Source organism: Myotis lucifugus, unplaced genomic scaffold (genome assembly GCF_000147115.1).
Source record: "Myotis lucifugus unplaced genomic scaffold, Myoluc2.0 scaffold_68, whole genome shotgun sequence".
NCBI classification, from domain to species: Eukaryota; Metazoa; Chordata; class Mammalia; order Chiroptera; family Vespertilionidae; genus Myotis; species Myotis lucifugus.
Genome location: NW_005871116.1, coordinates 99,695 through 120,343, shown reverse-complemented (window position 1 = coordinate 120,343; position 20,649 = coordinate 99,695). Strand labels below are relative to the sequence as shown.

At 48.1% G+C, this 20,649-nt stretch overlaps 1 protein-coding gene across 2 annotated transcripts in view; it reads right to left on the bottom strand.

Moving 5' to 3' along the window:
- Positions 1 to 3,164: 3,164 nt before the first annotated feature.
- Positions 3,165 to 20,649, bottom strand: part of NPR3 (natriuretic peptide receptor 3) — a 65,193-nt gene continuing 47,708 nt past the window's right edge. The window contains exons 4-8 of one of the 2 annotated variants that reach the window (XM_006090091.2): positions 19,158 to 19,293; positions 13,891 to 13,985; positions 11,508 to 11,643; positions 9,532 to 9,619; positions 3,165 to 8,506 (exon numbers count right to left, since the gene is read on the bottom strand). In XM_006090091.2, coding sequence (XP_006090153.1) covers positions 8,395 to 8,506; positions 9,532 to 9,619; positions 11,508 to 11,643; positions 13,891 to 13,985; positions 19,158 to 19,293 — 567 coding nt within the window. In that variant the 3' untranslated portion in view covers positions 3,165 to 8,394. The remainder of the gene's footprint in view (positions 8,507 to 9,531; positions 9,620 to 11,507; positions 11,644 to 13,890; positions 13,986 to 19,157; positions 19,294 to 20,649) is intronic. The other variant, XM_006090092.3, reaches the window with a different exon arrangement.

Sequence of the window (20,649 nt, the reverse complement as noted above, 5' to 3'; positions counted from 1 at the left end):
CGGTGCCCCCACCCCCAGTGGTGCCAGCACCGGCCTCTGTACTAACAGATGGCGGGTGGGGGGGGGGGGGGTATGGGACCTGGGGGTCTTGCTTTTTAATTGTTTGCCAGAACCGCATTTTTTTTGTTGGGGGCTTGTGGGGGGGGATTTTTTTGGGTTGCCCCAAAGGGGCGGGGCCCGGGAGGAGACTGCCTTACACGCCAGGAGCTGTGTGGCTTGGCCGCGGTCGTTCCCCACTGTCCTGCGTGACTCCTGGTCTCTCCTGGGCCACGGGAGGGGCAGTGGAATAGGAACCCGCTTCTGTCTACACTGGGGAATGCCCCCACCCACGAACACGCTTCAGAGGTGCTGCCGCTGCCCCGGGGACGGGTCCCCGCTTCCTCCAGGGAGCGGGCAGTGAGGGCCGCCCCCGGGGAGGACGGGGAGGGTCCTTCGCGGAGGAGCAGGTGCTGCTCTGACAGGTCACATCTGCTGGCTTTGTTTTCCCAGCGGCTGGTGTCCAGGGAGCGGCCCTCCCGGCCGGGGCAGAGGCGGGGGGGCGGGGGGGTGGCCGGTGTGACCCACTGGCCCAGCTGTGGCACCTCCATCCACAGAGAGCAGGTGTGGATGAGACGCGCTGAGCTTCAGAGGCAGCTCGGCCATGACTGTTCCCCTTGGCCGTTGTCTGGACCCTTTGCCCCGGGCACAGTGCACAGAAGAGGGACTCTGCCGCCTCATTGCCTCTCATCTCATCCTCCAAACGGGCAGGACTACCTGTCATCAAGCCAAACTGCCTTGAAAGGCCTCAAAAATGGTCAACTGCGGGTTGTGTCTCCCTTTCCAAGGAACTGGGAGAGGGTAACAATCCTTCCATTGATGCTCCCGGTGAGCCAGGTCTGAGGTCCTCGGGGCCGCCCGGTGAAGCTGGGCCCCGGCTGCTCCCATCTGCACCCGCGAGCGGCGGGCCAGGCTGTAAACCCGGGGGGTCTGGCTCAGCGCGTCCTCCTCTGAGAAATGGGGACAGAGCCTCCCAGCCGAGGGCGGTCAGGGATGCACAAAGCCCGCAGAGGAATTATTTTTCTTGGTTCTAGTTTGGTGCTAATAGATGGTTCATTAAATTGCTATTTTTTTAAAGACACACAGACCCTGGAACCTCTCCCAATCCAATAGTAGTTGCTATTTAAGTCCACCCAGCAGCCCATGGGTTCAGGTTCGGGTGGGGCCCTGAATCAATGGTGTTGGGCACTCCCTGAGCTCCTCCCGGGACACACGCCCCCAGGGCCACAGTCCTGAGGCATCTGGGGCGCATCGTGGGGCCGGGGATGTGTGAAGAGGTTCGGGGGGCTGGGGAGCTGAGACCTGGGTGGAAAGATTCAGGGAAGCCCTGGTCCCCGAGGCGATACGGGAAAGCGGTGGGAACACTCTGTGTGATGGGCTGAATGTGTGTGTTCCCCTAAAACTCACACGTGGAAGCCTGAACTCCCAGGGTGTCTGCATTTGGAGATGGGTCTTCTAAGGAAGTAATTCAGGTTAAATGAGGACACAAAAGTCGGGCCCTGATCTGACCGGATTAGTGTCCTTAAAAGAAGAGACTCAAGCCCCAGTCGATTTGGCTCAGAGGATAGAGCATCAGCCCTTGGACTGAAGGGTCCCATGTTCGATTCTGGTCAAGGGCACGCACCGCACCTCGGTTGCAGGCTCCACCCCGGGGTTGGTCAGGGCCCATGCAGGAGGCAACCAATAGAAGTGTCTCTCTCACATCGATGTTTCTCTCTGTGTTTCTCTCCCCCTCCCTTCCACTCTCTCTAAAAATCAATGGAAACAATATCCTTGGGTGAGGATTAACAACAAAAAGAAGAGACTCAAGGGATCTCCTCTCCTTCTCTCCTGACCCTATACACACACACACACTTGCACAGACACACACACACACACACACACACACACACACACACACAGGCCATGTGAGGACACAGCGAGAAGGAAGCCGCCCTCACCAGGACCCAGAACCAACAGTGGCCTGAGAAGTAAATGTCTGCTGTGTGAGCGCCCGGTCGGTGGCATTTTGTTTTAGCAACACAGACGGATGAGACATCCTGTGTTTCCTGGACGTTTCCTGGCCCCCCTTCATTCCTCCAGGGCCCCTCGCCCTGCCCCCCACTCCCACCCCCACCCCCGAGGCAGCCTCCTGCTGCAGGATCGCCTCAAGCCCCTGCACCGGGGTGAGGGGTGCTGTGGTCTCAGGAGGCCCCGTGGTGGCGGTGGTGACAGCAGGAGGACCGCGGGAACATTGCTCCGACCGTGAGAATCGCCACGTGTTTCTGGGGCTTGAAACAAACCACCAGTGACTTCCCAGACAGTGCAGCAACGTGTTACAGCTCGGAGGCCACGGGGGACGCCTGAGCTGGCTAGTCTGCTTCGTGGGGTGCTCTTGAGAGTGACCAAACTAACTGAGGGCCCCGCCAAAGGGGGCAGGGACATCCTAGGTCAATGAGGCCCATGGTGTAACAGTGTGGTGTTCTCAAGCTGTAGACCGAGCATGTCAAACTCGCGGCCCGCACAATGAATATTTTTGTGGCCCAGCCAGTCTAACGGCGTGAGCAGTTATTTACAATTATGAAAGGAAATAAGTCTCCTGTCGGATCCAGGATTACTGACATTCACTGTGGGTCGGTTTGAAAGTAATCCCTGCGAACAAGATTTCCCCCGAAGCAGGAAAGATAGCAGCAGAGAAGAGATGCTAAGTATCAGGAAGAAAACATGAATTTTCTCATTGCTCTTATGCTTTTTTTTTATACTTTTCTAAATCAACCTACGTTTCTATGGAAATTGAAGCTTTTGGTTTTTTGCGGCACATAAATTTAAACCTTGCTTATTTGGCCCGTGTTAGCCTTTGAGTTTGACATGCTTACTGTAGACACTCAAGATCATATTACTCAGCTTTCTTCCCTCACCGGCCAATTCAAGGTAGACCCCTCATTTGAATAATAATCTTTTCTTGTTTCTGTGAGTTTCCCTTTGCTGGGCAGAAAATTCTTGAGTTAGTTCATAGGCACCAGGCAAACAATAAAACCCGCCCCATCCACGGATTGTTCTTTTACTTAAGCTCCTCCTGGGAGCCCACACGGTCCCTGGAGGGTATGGGCCTGGGCAGTGGGGGTGGCTGAATCACAAACAGGAAAGGCTTGCTGTGGGATGTATTTTTAATGAGAACACATTGTTATACTGTGAGCATGTGGCATTCTTGCTGAATAAAAACATTTACAAGAACACATACACATTTATATCCAAACACCAAATGAAGTAGATACTTTAAAGGACCAGTTTGCACCGGAAATAAAATATATTATACAAAACAGGGGTTATATCCACAGTCATTAATTCTCATCTTCTACACAACACAACAATAAATTAAATCACATTATATGCAGATAGTTCTACTTACATTAGAATAATCAACTGTGTGTAGCGGGTGCCACTTTCACTCTTCCTTTTCTACCGGACTCTGGTAGGGTCGTATTGTTCGGTGGTCCTGTGTTTACATTAACAATGACTAACCCGGCCCAGAAGACAAGGGCTGCAGAGGGACCCTCCACAGTGTCTGGACCTCCTCTTGGTGTCACTACCCACCAGGCACAGGGGACAAAGCTCAGGTTCCCAGGCCCCAGCACAACGGTCTGCAAACGCCCAGCCTCTCCCGGCTGCCTCGGGCACCTCGTGGCTCTCTTGTCAGTAAGACACGCCACATGGCACACGTTCGGCTTTGGTAGTGAATAATGCACAGGACTGCCTGCTTCAAAGCCCAACATGTCCTTTCTCTGCCCAGTTATCATGTGCTGTGGCCGCGTTTTCTCTGCCCCAATGAGAAACAATTTGGTGGGCTATGCTGTGACTCACCCTGGGTGAATGGGCCCTTTATTCCTTGCTGCGTAGAAATGTAGGTCTTTAACTCCTGAATCAGAGCAATGCAGCATTTTTTGCTAAATCTTAATTCTGCTTGTTCCAATCTCTCCCCCAGGAATCACCCCACACCCGACCCATCAGAGAGCGAGGACAGCCTCTGGATTTTTACTTCTGAGCCTCGCTCCCATGGCAACCCTGCCCCGGTGTTTGAAGCAGCTGAAGACAAGAACGTGAACAGCATCAGCTGGTGTAGAATTGCTTTGCCTTTGGTAGGAATTAACGTTAGTGGTTAATGAGAAATTTGAACCAACTCCAATCCAGCACCTTTTGAAAGTTGTTTTAATCCTAGAGTCTAGCTGTGGGGTACGCCTGCAAGAGATGTTTGGGAGACCGGCATGCTGAAAACCAGGCCAGGCTTGTTGGCGTCTATGCACATCCCAGGCTTGAAGTGCCCCCAGGGCGTGTGTGGTCAAGTTAACATAAGGGTTCTGGTTGCGAGCCAGCGAAGGGAATCATTCTGCCCGCTCACAGCCAGCACCGGGCGGGTGGCCGTCTTCCCCTGAGGAAGTGCGGGGGTCCCTCTGCAAGCTTCTGCCTGCGCGGGCAAGAGCCGGAGCACCTTCGCAGCCAGGACAGAGGTGAGTGGGGTGCGGGAGGAAGGAGGGGAAGACGAGGCAATTTGCAATTGTACCTTCTGTTCCTTTCAGAGGATGGAGCTCCTGATTCTTTCAGGGTGTAGCCCGCGCTTCTGGCTGAGCCTGGCCGTTGAAGAGGACTAAATTATTGGCTATTCCGCACTTCCAAAGACAACCCCAAGAAACACCACCTCCTTCTCTCCGCTGCCACCCTGCCCCTCAGACACAGGCCCTGGTCTTAGAGAATTTCACTTTCCCACTGAAGAAGGTCGGCCCATGATCAGCTCCCTCAGGAAGCACTGGGCCACAGCGCATAACCAAACAACCCCCGAACGCAGATCAAGGGCCTGCTCTCGGTGGGCATTTGGCTTTTCTGCCTGCATCCAGTCAGCATCTAAGTTCTTTGTGTCCCAAGAAACATCGAAACGCGTGCCTTTCCTTTTAGAAACACTCCCTTAAGACACGGCCTAGTATTCTATGTGGTTTCCTACAGAGACTTCCACCAATAGCCACCGCGTACTCCCAAGAAGGGGGCGCCACTGGGACCTCCCTTCTGAATTCCTGTCACTGTGTGAGACCTGCACAATGGCCTTCGTCTCACTGCCAACAGCCTGTCTCACCCTCCGAAACCCAGCGCCAGACAGAAGGAAAGTGGGAAATTGGGGGCAAAGAGGGGGCACAGGGGCCTTGAAGAAGTTTGTGACCCTAGAAGCCTGTGAATAAGGGAGCAGTGTCTGGACATCAAGTCTTAGAATTTCAGGAATTTATTTCCATACACGTCTCCCCTCCCTCCGTTAAATGTTGCTTCTGAAACGTAGAGGACTGTTTTAAAGCCAGTGGAGCCGTGTCTGTGGTTCAGGAAAGGACACGCTAATGGTGCTTCCAAGAAATATAATGTTTACAGGGGATTCCTCGCAGAACCTGCGGTCAGGGTGGGGGGAGGACGCACCCTCTATACAGAGAGTGTTTTCTGGATGGAAGTGATCTTCTGGAGAAAGCTTTTATTTCTGAGTCCAGGAAAACCATCTGAGAAGGTGACAATGATGAACATAAAAGCTACACTTACTTCCAACGCCATGAGTATATGTGAAAAGTATATACCTTGACCGGCATCGATGTCAGCTGGCTTGGCCAGCTGACACTGACCTCTTTTTAAACCCGAACTCCCTGGCCTTCAGGGGAAAACTGTAGAGAATGGTTTAAGAACTAAAGCCCTATTTATTTGACTGTGTGATATGTGGCTCCTGGCAGAGGATAAATGACTAGTTGTCAAAGACGTTGCTTAGCAGTTAGGAACTTACTCCGAAACTACAATCTCCACAGGTCTGAACCCAGGGTAACCTTGGGCCAAACACCTACACTTTTTGCAAAGATTTCCAACTGAATGGAGTCTTCCAAAACATAAGAGAGTTTTGGTAAGTCAGATGATGAGTTCAAGGCAGAAAGTATAGACAGCAGACATAAGCAATCAATCTTAAGAGCCCTACGATTGCTTCAAGATTGGAAGAGAATGGCATCCACATCTGAGAAACCTCATGATTTGTTCTGCCATTTTTAAAAGACTAAAATTCTCATTTTTACAATTTTATCTGGGGACATAATCATATTAACTTCAGAACTATTCCTCTACCTAAAGTAGAAATAAAAGATATTTGCTTTAAAAATGTGAGTTAATGGAACCCTGTGTCGATTATAGGAAGGCTAGAAATATTTATACCCAACGACTGCAACCAGGTAGAGTGTTTGCCCCCTGAAATAAGCACATAGGCACAAAATGGAAATGTCTCTTTACAAACACATGATAAAAGAAAATGAGTATCTCTAAAAGACATGACGAACATCACTGAAAAATAAAAACTAGAGAGAAATAAGTTCTCAATTCATAAAAACCGAATGGAATCAAGCCTTCACTTTGAGGAGTCCTGAGCTGCTCATCGCTTTGCTTCTCTGGTTTTTACTTCCCAAGCTCTCTTCCTAGGATAGGATTTCTGGAGCTTGCCTTTCTTGCTTTCTTTTTCCATCCTTTTTAAATTTAGTACTTTTTCCTTTGCATCCAACATGGAGGACTACAACATCGTTGTTCCAGTTGATCATCCTTAATTCTTTGATCATGTTCTCCAGCTGCCTGCATAACATTTTTAAGCCATAAAGGGAACATGTGCCTCACCCAGAAATAATCCATTCCCTGTGACTGGCTGGAGTAGGAGTGACAGGGGCCAGCTCCTCCAGGAAGCAAGGTGGGACCAACTTCCAAGACACACGGCTTCCACTCATCGGCCTCCGCCCTCACCTGTACGAGCTATGACCTCCACCACTTCCCAGGAATTGCTCAGACTCCACTACTGACCTCCCTACACATGGTCTTTTACAGACAGTAAGATGGTGTTTAAAACTATTTTCCAGATGCTCAAATGTTATCAAGGACCGAGTGACCTAATTACATGCTAGCTAGTCCAGCAATGTCCCATTCTGCCCTCACTGTCCATTTTCTCCACAAATCATACAGTGACAGCCTGAATGTAGACCTGTGTGCAGAGTACTGGGTGCAACCTAGAGATTCAGTAAAGACTTATTCAACTTTGTCCAAATTCCTTATATCCACACCCACAACCATTGTTATACAGGATACTAGTGGATGACTACAAAACTCTGTGGAATTAACTGAAAGGGAATATAGTCGCTCTTTAGATTCCCTCTTTTAACCCAAATCATCACTGTAAGTTTTGGTAAAATGCCATGTATTTATCATTTTTGTGTTTACTGTCAAGTTCTAACTCTCTTATAAAGTTCTTCTTGAGGAAAAAGGGCTGCCTCCCCTTATAACATCCTACTTAATTCTAGTACATTTCACCCTTGATCCTGAAACTCATCATTTGGCCAGAATTGGAAGGGATCTATCCCTAAAACAACATGCATTTAAAACAGGTAAATTAATGTGCTCCTGCAGGGTCTGCAATCGGAAGACATTTCTAGGTCTCTGGAATTAAAGCAGCAGTTTGCATTTGGGTCTGGCCCAGGGGAAGAGGACGGGGGGGAGGGGGGGGCATTGGGGGAGAGAAGCATCTTTCATCACTGTTATACCCATGTTTTTCAAATATAAGTGAAATTTAATCTTAAAAATGAAAAAATAGACACATTTTCTAATAGCAAAATATAAGATCAAAATACTTAAAAATAAAATGTTAGTGGGAAGTAGGGCTTTGTTTTTTACATTTTAAAAAATGAAACATTTTAGATTTGCTTTTCTTGTATAAATTCTCTTGTCTCGGTGATAGTTACAACTGTCCAGAGCAGCTTTTATGAGACACTGAAGGAGACAGGAGGAAATCCTTTGTCAAGAGAGGAAGTCAGGACCTGAATGCATACATTGGACAGAGCCGTCCTCAACTCAACCCGGCCGGCCAGCACTAGAGAGAGGCGCGAGCCTATTTCCCACCTTGAGATATTTCATTACATTTTCCTCTTCTTGGGTGTTAAATTCTTTCTAAAATATTCTACTTGTAAAAATGATTTTATTCTAGCTATAAAACATTTCATTTGAGAAAACCCCATTTTATAGCCTTGTGTGAAATGCCCCCAAAAGCCAGCAAGATAGGGAGACATCAGGTTCTCAAACCATAAATCCAACACAGGCCCTGGAAACAGTGTGCACGTTTAACAGAGTGACATTATATTCTGATATTTTCCTGTCGTGAGATGAAAGGCCAAGAGGCATCTGATGACTAATAATAGTTCCTGAGCTTCTAAAGAAATTTTACAACGAAATGACTAAATGCTTAAAAGAATGAGTTCTTCAAGAGCATGCCTCTGTTCCAGTCGTGTCTTTCATCCCATCAATCTCCCCAAAGAATCTCGGGCCGAAAGCAAAGGCTTCCTTTTAAGCCACCGACAAATGGGATCTGATGGAGTCTTCCCGGAGCTCCCGATGTTTCCCGAGGTTTCTTTCTTCTCGCCGGTTTCGTCTCTCAATGGTTATTCTGTATTTCTTCCTGGGTAAAGGGAAAGTGAATGTAGTAATAAAACCTCCGTTGGCTACGAAATACTATGGTTTCTCTTACAAAGAATGCCCTTGGGGGACATCTGGGTTGGGGTTGATAAATGAGAAGTGACAGAATATGAAACCCTGGTCAGAGATTAAAGTAGAGTGCCCCCAGGCGCCCTGACCTTATTCAAGGAGGAAAATTGGCCCGCTTTCTGAAATGCCATAGAACAAGCCTTTCCCTTCTTCCCTGGGCGCCTGGTGGATTCAGTCGTGTCTATTGGGCCACAGAAGCGCTCCCCAACTCCCAGGACAGGCCCCAGATAAAGATCAGATTACGTGCACTGAGCCAAAGGAACAGGAATACAATTGTTCCCACCAAGAGCCACAGACACCCAGAGCTACATTTCCATGCAGAAATGAAGAAATTGTGGTCTAATGGCTTAAGAATAAGCCACAAACTCAACCACCAAAGATTACAACGGGATCGGCCACCCTTGTGGTGCGAGACTGTCGGTATCTTGGACACAGAGAAATATGACAATTTTACAAGCCTTGGGGCTTAACCACAGTGGTAACCAAGTGTGTGGGGTCTCCAAATCCTCAGCACCGACCAGCCTGAGAGCATGGGCCGCTCGGAGCTGCCGCCTCCTCTCCAGAAGGTGAACCCAGGCACCTCCTTCTGACCCGGAGGAAGCCTGAGAGCGGGGCCATCTATTTCCGCTTTGTCCAGATTCCCTCTCCACGTACACACTGAGTGGGTGGTAGGGATTCGGGTCAGAATATCTGTCATCAAAGGATAGCAACAGCTCTGTGGCCCACAGGGCAGTGCAGCAGGAACCCCTGCCCTCTCCCTAGCACGCTATCCCACTGACCACCACACCAGGGCGCCCACCACCAGATGGCTTTGTTCTTCCAACCACCATGCTTTTGGGGTAAGAGCAAGATATGGGCAGGTCACAGAAAGATCATGCAAAGGCAAGTGACAAAGGCAATAACAGAGTGAATTTTTAAACCCGATTACAAGGTCCTAACCTGAAAAAGTAGAAAGCCATTAGCAAACCAGCTCCTAGTAAGGCCCCCACCACAATTCCTGTGACCGCTGATTCTTCTAGGCCACCTGCTTGAGAAAAAAATAGATCATCAGAGTTCATTTTGAGAAACAGTTAGACAAGTCTCCTCCTAACCTTTCTGTTTTTGAATGATAAGAGCACACATTTATTTTTCCCATCACATACAGACTATTGGCCAATATCCATCACATACTAGATCATAAAGAAAATCTCAGGACATTTCAATGAATAGGTATCATTCAAACCCTGAATTCATACGTCCTAACCTTTCATTCATTGAAAAGCTTCGTTCTCTGGACAGTGTTTCTCAGTTTCCCACTTGAGAACATTTTCCTTTCTTTTTTGAGAAAGATTTCTAGGGGATCCTGCACTTTTCCTAAGAAGTACCTAAGAGCGCACTAGATGAGCACACAGCCTGCCACAGGACAGCGGGAAGAACGCCGGCTCAAGAGGACTCGAGGGAAAGTGGAACAGGTGCTCGGATCCATCCACACTTGTGTGAGTTTACAGTCAGAGAGGACAACTGGACAGACCATGGAATCGACCACATGCCTTACTTTCACAGATGGGTGGGGACACGCCAAAGCGCTGGAAGCTTTGGTGAAAAATTCATTGGGTTAACGTTCTCTTTTTAGATGTTCTCTCACCAAAGCCAGGGTTTCATGTTGCAATGTCCTACATAGCACTGTGAAAACGTGAGTAACAGCAGAAACAATCAAGTTCAGTGGTGTCCTAGTTATTATATAAAAATGATAAATAGCTAGCTTGTCTATAAAGAGTTCAGGGTACAGCCTTCAACCCATCATCTTGTTTAATTCTCAAAACAGTCCTAAGAGTTGGGCAGATTCCCTTCATTTTTTTTAAATCTTTAATTTCTTTATTGGTTAAGGTATTACAAATGTGTCCTCATCCCCCCCATTAACCCCCAACCTCCCCCCCCCCCCACTCATGCTCTCATCCCCCTGTTGTCCGAGTCCATTGGTTTGGCTTATATGCATGCATACAAGTCCTTTGGTTGATCTATTCCCCTTACCCCCACCCTCCCCTACTTTCCCTCTGGGGATTGAAAACTGAGGCTTAAAAAAAACACAGGAATGCCCCTGGGGCCACGAAACCAGTAAGTGATAAGGATGGGACTTCAAATCCAAGCCCGATAACTCCAGAGACTGTGTTCCTACTCATTTCTGCCTCACTCCTTCCCGGAATCACTGCCTACGCATAAATACCCGCAGACCCAAACACAATGTGCATACATATATTAGCATACGTGACCAAGTGGCCTAAAAGACCGCTATTAACTTTGTTCTCCCTCACTAGCTTATAAAAAAAGGGGTCTTCTATCTAAAGCAATGATTTTCAATGCTGTTCCTATTTGTAAGCTCCTTATAAGAATGTCCACTTGCTTCTGTATTTATGACAGGCCATACATAAATAACAGATTTAACACCCATTCCCCAATTTGTAATCTGTGGGTGTTTAAGGGACATCATCTGTTTGGTTCTGAGGGATCGGCAGAAACTGCAAACTTTGAAAATTAGAATGAGACTTGCTACGAGGGATGAGTAAGTGAGTGATGTCTATTATTTGGTGTTTTGATTTTCTCTAAAATGGTAACTCTAATACTCAATGTCATTTCCTCATTCATCTCTCATAGCAAGCCTCGTTCTGATTTTCAGAGTTTGCTCACAGTAAGGATAAAGTAAGAGATGAACAAGTAGGGAGAAGGCTTTGGCCAGTTCGGAAACGGATGGAAGAGAAGAAAGACCTAGAAGCTCCTGGTGAAGGTGGGACGCCGGTTCGTGAGTTGTTTCTGTGGGTTTGACCACAACAGAAGAGAAATCTGAACCTTCAGACCTGAGCCCCCGAACCACACATCTTCTAACCCCGCCACACGCTGACGCCCCGATGGCGGAGCAGCGGTTCCGCCCCTGGACTTACACGACTTGCAGGGGGAGCTGCTGGTGTGCTCCACAATCCTGGTCTCGTCGATCCTCAGCTTCAAGGGCCCCCAGGGATACTTGACGTTGGGCCGCATTTCAAAGCGACCTTCTTTTCCGAAGTAATCACCAATCACCTGTTTCAAGGCCAAAAGCAAGTGGACCAGCTGAGAGGTCAGAGTCACCTGTCTCCCAAGGAGGCGCAGGGCGGGCTCCCGGTGGTGCACCCTGACCCCAGCCGTGTGTTTGAGGACTTTGTAAGTCGGGATTTACAGCTGCTGAGTCGCCCTAGAGGTGAGCATCACTGAGGGAGGGCTGTGGCCCCTCAAGGCAAGGTGGGTGGTTACACAGGGAACCATGATCTTGGGCTCACAGCTTTTCCCTTGCTGATCCGAGGATGCTGTCCACCCATCCCCGCTGAGCAGCCCCCGGGGCCAGCCCTTCCGAAGGCCCACGTTCCTCTGGGCTGGGAGACCAGGTCTGCTCGGCAGGGAAGTGTAAGACAGGAGCATGGCCTCACACCATTCAGTCGGCCTGCACATAATGGAAGCGTTAAAGAAAGTAGCTCTTAGGGACTCCTGGCCTCACACGCCCCTGAGGCGGGATTACATTCTCCTGGCTGAGGAGTTTACCCTGCTTGCACCCCGTTTCCGGGAGGAACTCCTCTTTGATTGGTCCCTCTGGTTCCCAGAAAATCACTATTCATTTATGCTCAGTCCAAGGGTCTCTCTCAGTTTCAGGTTTAAATGCCTTTCATCAGCTCCTCAGCCCTGATCTAGAGGCACCTCCATCCGGGTCCTCGGGCTCCATCTCTCTTGTCACCAGCCTGCTTCTCCGAGTGGCTGTCACACCTCCGCCCGTCCCTTTTGAGGGAGGTGCAGCCGGCTCTCCAGGCTGTTCCATGGCGTGGCAAAAAGCATTCTCCACAATCACCAGAACACAATCACTGTGTCCTGACACCCTACAAAGCACCTCACACACTGTCACCCTGCACCAGAACACAATCACTGTGTCCTGACACCCTACAAAGCACCTCACACACTGTCAGCAGATTCGACCTAAAACACTGCATCCTATCTAATAGAGGGAATATGCTAATTGACCCTCATGCCGTCGCAAAGATGGCGGCACCCACAGCCAATAAGGAGGGGATATGCTAATTGACTGCCCCACCCTCAAAGGTAGCGGCACCCACAGCCAATAAGGAGGGAATATGCTAATTGACTGTCCCACCCTCAAAGATAGCGGCGCCCACAGCCAATAAGGAGGGGATATGCTAATGGCTTCTTTGCCCTCAAAGATGGTGGCGCCCACGACCAATAGGAGGGAATAGGCTAATCGACTGTCCCTCCCTCAAAGATGGTGGCACCCACAGCCAATAGAAGGTAATATGCTAATTGACTGTCCCTCCCTCAAAGATGGCGGCACCCACAACCACAAGATGGTGGCGCCCAGTCCCCTCAGCCCCACCAGGGCAGCCTTGCCACATGCCTGCCTCTGGAGTCCCCCGTCCCCTCAGCCCCCAGCCTCCCAGGGCCAGCCCGAGGCACAGGCAAGCCTCAGATGGCAGCTGCCCAACTGCCCAGGGCCGTCCAAGGCGCAGGTAACCAGGGCCGGCCGAGGCTTGCGCTGCCGGCAGTGGCAGCAGCAGAGGTGCGATGGGGCGTCGCCTTCCCCTGATCGCCCGGTCGCCTCCAGCACCTGAGGGCTCCTGGACTGTGAGAGGGGGTAGGCCGGGCTGAAAGATCCCCCCTCCAGTGCATGAATTTTCATGCACTGGGCCTCTAGTATGTGTATAATCTTTATTTATAGACTGATCATTTAAAGTTTATATAGTACTTTCCTAGGTCTCATTTTATTCGGGGCTCATAATCATGAGAGAGCAAGGAAGATCTGATTTCCATGTGACAGCCCAGGAAACTGAGGCAGAGAGCGCCCTCCCAGTGAGGGTCAGAGGCTCATCTTTGTGTCCAGGGCGCTCTTCCCATTCTGAGATGCTGTCCAGAAACACCACCATCTTTGGAAACGTTAACAATTGTCCAGTTTGTAGCCCACCCCCCCCAAAAAAAAAAAACAAAGTCAGATTGTAAGGGAGGAGACTCACTTCACCTCTCTCACCCACATCCCTCTTGCATCATAGGACTGAGCTGTAATTGGCGGCCACTAAAAGAAACGATTTCCCCACTTGGGGTAACCGGGGGACTGATTCCTGAAGTCTTCCCTGATCCCCTCAACCGACGTGAGCCCCCCCTACTTGGAAACCCCAGGTTTGGGGCTCATTCTCATTTGGAGGCTGCCTTGGGGACAGCTATTGGGACATCAGGACGAACACATTCCTTGGGATCCTAACCAGCAGGAGAGCGCGCAGAGCCTCGCTCGCTTACCTCCTGGGTGCCCGCCTCTGCGTCGGTCATGGCGATCACCGAGAAGTCCCCGTACCGGTCCCCGTTGGTGTCTATGGACACCTGCCCGGCAATACCTAGAGGATGACACAAGAGGAGCACCAGGTTGGTTACTTAAAGCGCCGCTGAGCCAATGAACACGAGGCATGAACGGACGGGATTGTTCAGGCGCCCTCTGGCCACAGGGAACCTCATCAGACGGAGCGTTTGTGTTGGCCTTGGGAAAGACATTGTAATTTCATCTGTGTCTGCATTCCTAAATTCTTAACATTTCTCCATTTAAAAACGAAAAGAAAAGGAAATAAATGACCTTCTCTGAGAAATATGCGTGTGTGTTTTTAAAGAAGAGTGAGGCTAATCCTGAAAACAGCACGCTTATCCCAGAGTTTTCCATTAAATTAAAACAAAAGCAAACTGCCAGGCAGGAGAAGTGGAGGTGTGGCCGGCTCCTGGACTTGTCACGGGTCCGTGTTATCACTAGACAAACGTCAGAAGAGAAACCCTATTCCAGGCCCAGGACCCGGCCAATGTGCTCCGCTCCGGGCAACGTGGTGCGCAGGACGGGGAGTGCCTGGCCCCCGGTCATGGGAGCTGAGAGTGAAGGAAGAGTTCATCTTTCTCCCACTATCTTCATTCGCTGTTCTGTGTCTGTCTGGGGGGAGTTTTTTCCAGTTTTATTAAGGTATAATTGACATTCATCACTGTTTGAGTTTCAAGTGTCCAGCATAAAGCTTTGACTTACATATACTGTGAAAGGATCGCCACCACAAGTTCAGCGACTCTTCATTATCTCACAGAGAAACAGTAAGTCATTTATTGTTTGCCCAAATGTTTGTGCGGTGATGCTGCCAAGGAGGCAAAGGTGAATGGGACACATTCTCTGCTCAAGAGAGGGGCAGCCCCGAGGAGGGATTTAGCCTGTGGAACCCGGAGGTCTGCATTTGGATCCCAGCTCTCATGCTTACAAGCGCCGTGACCTTGAGCAAGGACTTTGCCCAGTGAGACTCAGTCTCCTGGACTATGAAAGAGTCATAATGGTGCCTCCCGGCCAAGAGGCTGCTGACGAGATGAAACAGGTAAAGCCCTTTCAACGCAGGTTGAAGAGAAGTTGGTTGCTTTCTTCTGCTGTCATCGCTACTATCGCCAGGCCTGAACTCTGGGAGAGGACATTGGCAGCGCCCACACCACGCACAGCAGGAGGCCCCGTGCAAAGGCAGTCTTTCATGGGGACAAGCAGTCATCAGAGAGGGTGGGGGTGTTTGAGGCAGAAAGGCCAGCCTTGCTGGCATTTACAAAGGCGCTGACTCTGGAAGGAAGCAGGGTGGCCATGAGGATTCTGGGAGGTGGCCCGTGTGCATGGAAGGGAGCAGAGAGAAAGACTGGAACAGAGTGGCCAGCGTATGGAGAGCCCCGAGTGCCCACAGGAAAGACTGAATTCGCTCTGGCCAGCAATGGCGGCTTACAACAGCTAATCAACCAAGCAAATATGTCTCCTTAGTTGATATTAAATGTCTATATTGTAATTTTCATTAACTAAATAATAGAGTGCAAATATCAGCTACATGCCAAGTCACCAAGGCTATTTATTTTCCTTTATTTCAAACTGTGGCAGAGTTCGGTGTAATTCTTAATTGGTGTTTCCATTGATCTGGTTCTCTCCGGAAGTAAAATGAATGTCTGGGAAAAGGGATCCCAAGGGAAAGTTCCATCCTCAAGTGTGGCTTGGAGAGGACAAGTATTTGGGTTTACTGTCCTTGGGTTGTGGTTTGAAGCCCTGCCGATTTTTCCAGACTTTGGTCTACTTTGCCAGAAACAGAATGGAGTTACCATTCATCTGGATGTTTTGTCTTCTTAATATAGACTGGTTACAAAGGGTACACCTACCTCGAACTTGTTTATCCTTGACAGCCTATACAACTTTTAAGTCATGCCATTTTTTAACAATATATCTATTTATCCCCAAACGTATTGGTTATCCAAAAACCTTTTTTATTCTGTTCAGAGGGCTTTATGATAGTGTGTTCTGTAAGTGTTTTTGCAGAGTGTTCTATAAGACAAGGTGGCCCTGGTAATCCAAGACCTCGCTATACTTGAAGCTATTACAATTCTGCCAAGAAATTAGGTGAGAACCCTCAAGGCAGCCGATTAGCAAGTGAGACTTCACCTGAGAGTATTGTACATAAGGTGTGATGGTCAGGCTGCGGCAGAATTTTCCTGTATAATTACTGAGACATCCCACCCTCATTTCTATGGGCCTGTAGTGGAGTTCACGGTTTGAGCCACAATCCTATTTACCTTGTCACTCTGACCTCTCACACAGAGAGCAATTTAGCTTCTTCCCGGGCCATGGTTGAGAGTTGGTCATAGGTCTCTCGGCAGTAAAATCTAAATTTGTCAAATAACATCCAGAGTATTTTTCCCTTAAGAACTTAATGGTCCCTTATGGTGACCATTAAAATGAAAATTGGTTTTAAATTTAGAAAGGTTAAAGTTTTTCTTAGAGGTCTTTTGGGGGCTACCCTCAGCTGGATCACTGTTTAGTAAAGAGAATGGAAACTTACCTTGGCTTTAATTGTCTTTACATTTAGACAAATGAGATTCTGCATTTTAGCTGAACTCATACAGTCGATTGTTTTAGAACTCATTTCCTATTGCCTGTGTAGACCTGGCCCTAGAATGGAAGACCAAGACGGCCTATGGGAAAATTTAGTTCATGCCCTCTAAACAAAACTGAATCCAGCCATTGTGGGCACCTGCCCTTCCCTTAACAACCTCCCTCAGAAGACCAAGAACAAATGACCACACCACGTAGTGAGGAATAGCTAAGAACGGGATGTGGCCTACCAAGATTGTGTCCACACACACACCAGTTTCTCAGTGTATTGGGCACAACTTCTGGAAAATTTGACTCTGTCCTAATATGCCCCCTGAATTATCCTACTTGATTCCAGCTCCCAGCTAAAGCAGTCTAAGGTTGAGCAAGACAATCCTGGAGGCCTATTTGTTCACGTCCTACAATCTGTCAAAAGTTAATCAGATGTCACTCTAGTTTTGAGTAAGATGTGGCATCCACATAAACCACCAAGGAACAATGAAATCCACCATTTGTCACCATAGCTAAGGCCAAGACAATTCTAGATGGAACATGACCCCCTTGTACTGCCCTACCCCTTCTAATAACTGAGAACAGAACAAGGCAGTGGAGTGGATAGGAGTCCCAATTGGAAAAAAAAAAAATGTGTGCTTCAAATCTAGACTTGGAAGTACTTGTTCCCATCATTGCAAATGTCATTAGTTAGATTGCAAATAAATATAGGCCTAGCCCCAATGCATTCAAGGATTCAAAGGAAGAGGTAGCATAATGCCAAACTGAAAGGACTCTTGTCAGTCATCAACCAGTCCAACCCCCAAGGGTTAGGTGATGGAGAAGTCCAAGGGACTGAGGGTGGAGTCCATGACCAGGACGCAGGTTTCCTGGTCCAGCGATCTGTACTCTATGTTAGTGGCTCTCACATGATGCCCATTAGCATACAATAGTTTATTTTCCACACAGCCTCCATAGGACCCCTTTTAAAGACTCAAGATAGATCATCTTCCTCAAACCATCTGGTGGCTTTCTATCTCACTCAGGGTGGAACCCAAAGTCCTTGGTGCAGCTCTCAGGTCCGCGGGATCTAGCCCCCACTCCCTCTCTGACTTGGACTCCTATCACACTGCCTCTCACATGCTGTTTCAGCCTCCTGGCCTGTCTGGGGGCACTCAGGACTGTCCCACCGATACATTCACGGTCTCTGCATTTGCTGCTCTCTCTGGAATGTTCTCTCATGAACATAATTTCTTTCCTTTCCTTCAGGTCTCTACTCAACTGCCACTTACCAGAGAGACCTTCCCTGATCACTCTATTTAAATGAATAGTCCCACACGACACTTTCTATCTCTCTATCCTGCTTTATTTAAAGCCCCTGAAATGGTGTATCTATTTGTTTATCATTAGTTAACCCCACTACCATGGAAGCTCATATGATTGCAGGGAATGTCTTTCACTTATTGCTAAATCCTCAGTATCTTGAACAGTGCCTGGCACATGGTAGGCGCTCAAGAATATTTGATGAATGAATGAGTGAGTGAATATGAAGTTGATAACTGCAGGGCTCATGTTGAGTCTCGTGTTAATTTTCTTTGAGTGCTGGTAAGGCCAGAGGAAGCCAGCCCTCTATACACTGTTGGCAAGAATATAAGCTAGTAGACCTTTCCAGAAGACATTTGCCAATATCTAATGATATCCCACAACTAGAAATATTCCCTGTTGGACGTACTCACAGAAATTCATCAAGACACGTAAGATGCATAATAGCAGAAACTATAAACAGCTGAAGTGTGCATCAATAGGAGATTGGTTAAAGAAGTCCTTGTACAGCCATATGGTGGAAAACTATGGAACTATCGTTGAAAAATGTGCTGAATCTATGAGTACTCATATGGAACGTTTTTGGCATGAAAGTAAAAAAGCTATGATAAGGAATGGTATTCATGGAATGACACTTTTTGTATAAATTTTTTAGATACGATATAATTCAAATGCATATGTGCTGGCAGAAGACAAAATATTTTTAAACCGAATCATAGGGAATTGTTAATAGTGATCACATTGGAGGGAGGGGACCAGGGCGAGGAGGAAAACTTTCACTTTTCATTTTGTGCATTCCTGGACTGTTTCAATTTTCCAGCCAAGAATAGTCTCATTCTTGTACAATTTTTAAACGTCAACAGAGGTTGCTTGAGTGATGAGATGATGGGCCATTTTTTGGTTGTTGTTAAGAAAGCCACAGCTAATATTCATCATTTTATAAATAAAAGTGAGGGCTCACTAGACCTGCTCATCATCTCGAACCACTCAGGTTTGAACAGAGAAACGCATATCTGGGATCTTTCATTTTAAAACTGACTACAGTTTGTTTGTTGTGAATGAGGCTTGTGATGAATTTAATTTTAAGAAACATGGAGTTTGCCCAACAATCAGAAGGAGCTAAGCCACTTCCCATTTCAGTGGGACTCTTTCAAAGCCCTTGCACGTGCTTTATCTCTTTGAATTTTCACAGCAAGCCTGTGGGCCGGCCTGATTTTGACTTATTATCCTTACTGCAGAGCTGAGGAAAGCAAGGTCCATGGTTGTAAGAGCAAAATAGAACCAGCAAAGAAGCAGCTCAAGGAGCTGCAAAGTGCCGTCGACATAAAGACTGAATCCTCACCTTCAAAGGTCCTGTTCCAAGTCTGCTGGATAATTTTCCCTCCGTCCTTCTTGCTATAACCAGCTCTGAGCACTTCGTGCAAAGCCAGGACGTAGAGCAGAATGGCATCATGGAACCCTTCAACAAACATGTTCACCTGGAAAGGAAACCCCAGTTGGGTGAGACCAAACACCAAATGACTCAAGTTGAGGAATAATATAAGCGAATAAAAATGATCAACACGGTAGACTCCAGGCCTGCAAGCATGGCAGAGGCGGGCAGGGGCGTAGCTAACGAGAATGGTGGCATGGTTTTCCTGGCACTGGTTTAGTGAGGAAAACTTTTCCCCAGTTCGGGAATTTGGAAAGCAGACAGATATTACAGAATTTAAAAAAAAAAAAACCTGTACCTGTTGCCTAGGTCACGTATTCCGGGTGCATCAGCCTTTGCCCATAGCTCCCTTTGCACAGGCGCCCTCCTTCCCCATGTTGCTCTCTGCCTCCAGCCAACTTGAGTCCCACCTCCCCCTGGAGGTTTTCTCCACCTTCAAAAGCCCCTCTGATCTCTCCGCGCTCTGAATTTGGAACTTAACTAAAGAAGAGTAGGGATCCATTCGCTCATATTCAAATGCTATTGAACGCCTACCGGAATGCTCAGCATGCAACGAGGCCTGGGCTGCGTCATTCCTGCCAGCCGCCACTGATGCTCTCTATTCTATCAGCAATAACATCTTCGTTTCTCATTCTAATGTGTGTCCTGTGTAGTTTCAGTGCATCTCAGTGCTCCCCAGCTCCACTCGCTGCCAAGCTCCAAGGACAGGAATGGAAAAAGGCCTGGCTCAAGTAAGGAAACTTACAGCTTCCTGTGGACTTGGGAAATTCACTTAAATACCTTTGAGCCTTATTTCCTCCTTTAAGCACCATTTGTAAGTTCTAATACCACATTTAAACCCATTGCAACATTCAATAAACATGAAATGAGCACATACAATCCTGAAACACTGAGTAGCTGACAAATACTGTACAAAAGTATGAAGAAAAATCGAGCCTTCTTTCAGGAGAAAGCATCAGGAATGTAATGCCATGCAGCAGAATGAGCTGGGCATCCCAGGGTGAGGCCTTTGAGGCTGTTTCCTGCCCCACCCCCAGTTCAAATACAGAAACATTCACAGAAGACACAGTTCAACATCCAGTTCTACTTGGCTTCTTCCCACCCAAAACGCCGGTAAAGTCCTGTTTGTGTCCCAGAAGCAAATATTTCAGATTTGACCAAGCCTACTGCTGAGAGGCAGGTCAGAATAACTGTAGGGAGCCCAGCTTCACCACTTCCTAGCTGTGTTTCCGCACCACGCTGGGTCTCAGTTTTCCCCATCTGGAAAATGAGGGAGATAGTAATACCTATCTTAGGGGGGGTGCCGTTGTGTTTAGACAAATCAATAGATGTAGAAGAGTCAGTATTCACTGTTAGTTCTTGTCGTTATTGTCTAATGGTGAATTATAAAGCGAGGGGTCCT